The sequence below is a fragment of the Pteropus alecto genome, unplaced genomic scaffold (genome assembly GCF_000325575.1).
Source record: "Pteropus alecto unplaced genomic scaffold, ASM32557v1 scaffold68, whole genome shotgun sequence".
Taxonomy (NCBI): Eukaryota; Metazoa; Chordata; class Mammalia; order Chiroptera; family Pteropodidae; genus Pteropus; species Pteropus alecto.
The window spans coordinates 9,180,919-9,183,295 of NW_006441386.1; the positions used below are offsets into that span (position 1 = coordinate 9,180,919).

Consider the following 2,377-nt stretch of genomic DNA (forward strand, 5'->3'; position numbering starts at 1 on the left):
GTTAGGAGGGTCAGAAGCACAGTCTGTGGCTAGCCCAGTGCTATGGGGATTTAGACTGGGCCTGGCTGGGGCTGGGTCTCACCAGTGCCTCTGCCGATGCAAAAGGTGGAGGAGGTAGATGCAGCCGAAGAGGAAGACCCCTGAAACCCCCAAGACTCCGGCCAGTTCAGCCCGCAGAATAGGGGCTGGAGTAGAAGCAGGGAGCCCTGTGCAGAGAGAAAGACATACCAGATAGGTGGCTGATGCCCCGAGTCCTTCCCTGCCCTCCCTATACCCCACTCCTCATTAGCCCCACCTTGGTCTGTGCCCAGGAGAAGGTTCCCACAGGCCTCCTGGGAGCCCTCAGGGAAGGAAGTAAACTTGCAGCAGAAGGTGGTGTTGGGACTGGGGCTTCTCCCCTCAGACCCTTCCAGGGTGAGGGAGATGGTGGTTCTGGTTTCCCAGTGGGCCTGGCGGGCAGGAGGCCACTGCTGGATGCCGAATTCTGGGTGCAACACAGCCAGCTTGGTCCCTCCGGCACCATCGCGGCCCCCGCAACTCACAGTTGCTAGGGAGATAGCACTAGATCCCAGGAATCCACAGCGGACAGTGAAGGACAGGGACTTGGTGGCCTCCATCTCAACTTGCACCCACACCTCAGGGGTCCCTGTGGGATACAGACATAGGAAGGACCCAAGGCTTGGTCTCCGCCATGTCTCCACTGCCTCTGCTTCTCTTTGGCCCCCCAACTCACCTGCAGTGATGCAGAGTGTCAGCAGCGCCAAGAGCAGGACCAGGGCCCGGGGCCTGTCCATGGCTCCCCCGGCCAAGGCTCTGGGGGCTGTTGTGGTGGGGACAGCACCTGTGTTTCCGCTCTCATCGCAGGAAGTTTTCAAGTGTGAACAGGCCCAGGGGCAGCTGGGCTTGCTGCTCTCTGCAACCCAGCTCCACTTCCTTCTCTGTCTACCTCAGCTGGTGAACGTGGGGCGATAGACCCCTCCCTCAGGAGACTTAGTGATAGTGACAAGGTTTTTCCTGTCCCCATGCTGTGCTTTAGTGTGAGAGGGTCAGGTGGCTCGGGTTCCTTTCCCAGCCCTGTTTATGGGTAATGACCTGTGCAGACCAAGCCTTGGAGAAGGGAAGAGGTGGGGGAGGGAAGAACACTGCAGAGGAACCTAAAAGGAATTTCCTTCCCTCAGGAGGGAGGGGCCCCTGGTTTCTCTTTAAGATGTCTCTGACCCCAGCCCTCCGGGGTTGGGAATGTGAAGGAACTTGCAAGGGGGAGACCTATAAGCAGGAAAGCCAGCATTGTGGGGTTGAGGGTGTTGGTAACTAAGAGCCTAGCCCAGCTTGACCCAAGCAGCTAAGGGGTTGGGAATGTGAAGGAACTTGGCAAGGGGAAGACCTATAAGCAGGAAAGCCAGCATTGTGGGGTGGAGAGTGTTGGTAACTAAGAGCCTAGCCCAGCTTGACCCATCACTTATCCTCTTGATTAGCCCATTGAGGACACCTCTTAGGTAAACTCTGTCACCCCATTCACATTTGAGAGCCTAGATAAGCAAGGCTCCATGACCAATCACTTCACTGTTCCAAGCCCAGTTAGCATTCTCTTGAACCCTGATGCCTCAGTCTCCAAACCTTACTCAGATCTGCGCTCACCACTTCCTCCATTATGTTCCCTTGACAGGGTGGGAGACCTATGCAGAGCTGACTCACTGCAAGGTGTCCCAGCCCACTGGGGTACATGGGACTGCCAGCCACAGACTCCTTAGCCAGGAAGACTCTTGTCTCCCACCCACTGAAATCCTCTCCACTTTCCAAGGCCTAGCTCAAATCCCACCATATTCAGGAAGTTGTGCCAGAGAGAATATTTCCTTCTTGGACAACCATCTCAGAGGTGACAGATGCCAGTGGTGGCTCTTTTATTCAACCCCTACACAATCCAAGTACATAAAGGAGCTCAATACTTGGTGACCAATGGATTAAAGGCCATGACACAGTTAGTCACCAACTGTATGCCATGGCACCATCTGTATGCCATGCTGTCCCCTCAATAGGGTCTCATTGTATAAAATTCAAGCAATATAGACTAGAAAACATCGAAGTTCTCCTTTACCAGCCTGCTCATTCCTATTCCCCTCCCCATTTTAATTTTCATGAAATTAAAAGTCAATCTTTTATCATTTCTGAATTTTGTGTACTGCTTAGGAAGGTAAAATTTTAAAAATAATTTTATAGTTTTGTTTTTTGTTTAACTCTGAGGGTTTATTTTTAGCCCATGAAGAATTTTAACTTGGGGATGGTATAAAATAGTGTAACATTTTGGGTAGAAAGCCAGATGTTCCCAAACTATTTATTGAATAGTTTCTTTCCAAACTGTTTCAAAATGCCATCTTGA

The 2,377-nt window shown here is 52.0% G+C and overlaps 1 protein-coding gene across 1 annotated transcript in view; it reads right to left on the reverse strand.

Annotated features, from left to right (window-relative positions):
* The window catches only part of PVRIG (PVR related immunoglobulin domain containing), a 1,829-nt gene extending 919 nt beyond the window's left edge, over window positions 1-910 (reverse strand). The window contains 4 exon segments of the mRNA XM_006918629.1: window positions 83-206; window positions 296-646; window positions 734-808; window positions 811-910. Coding sequence (XP_006918691.1) covers window positions 83-206; window positions 296-646; window positions 734-808; window positions 811-859 — 599 coding nt within the window. The 5' untranslated portion in view covers window positions 860-910.
* Between the last annotated feature and the right edge of the window lie 1,467 nt (window positions 911-2,377).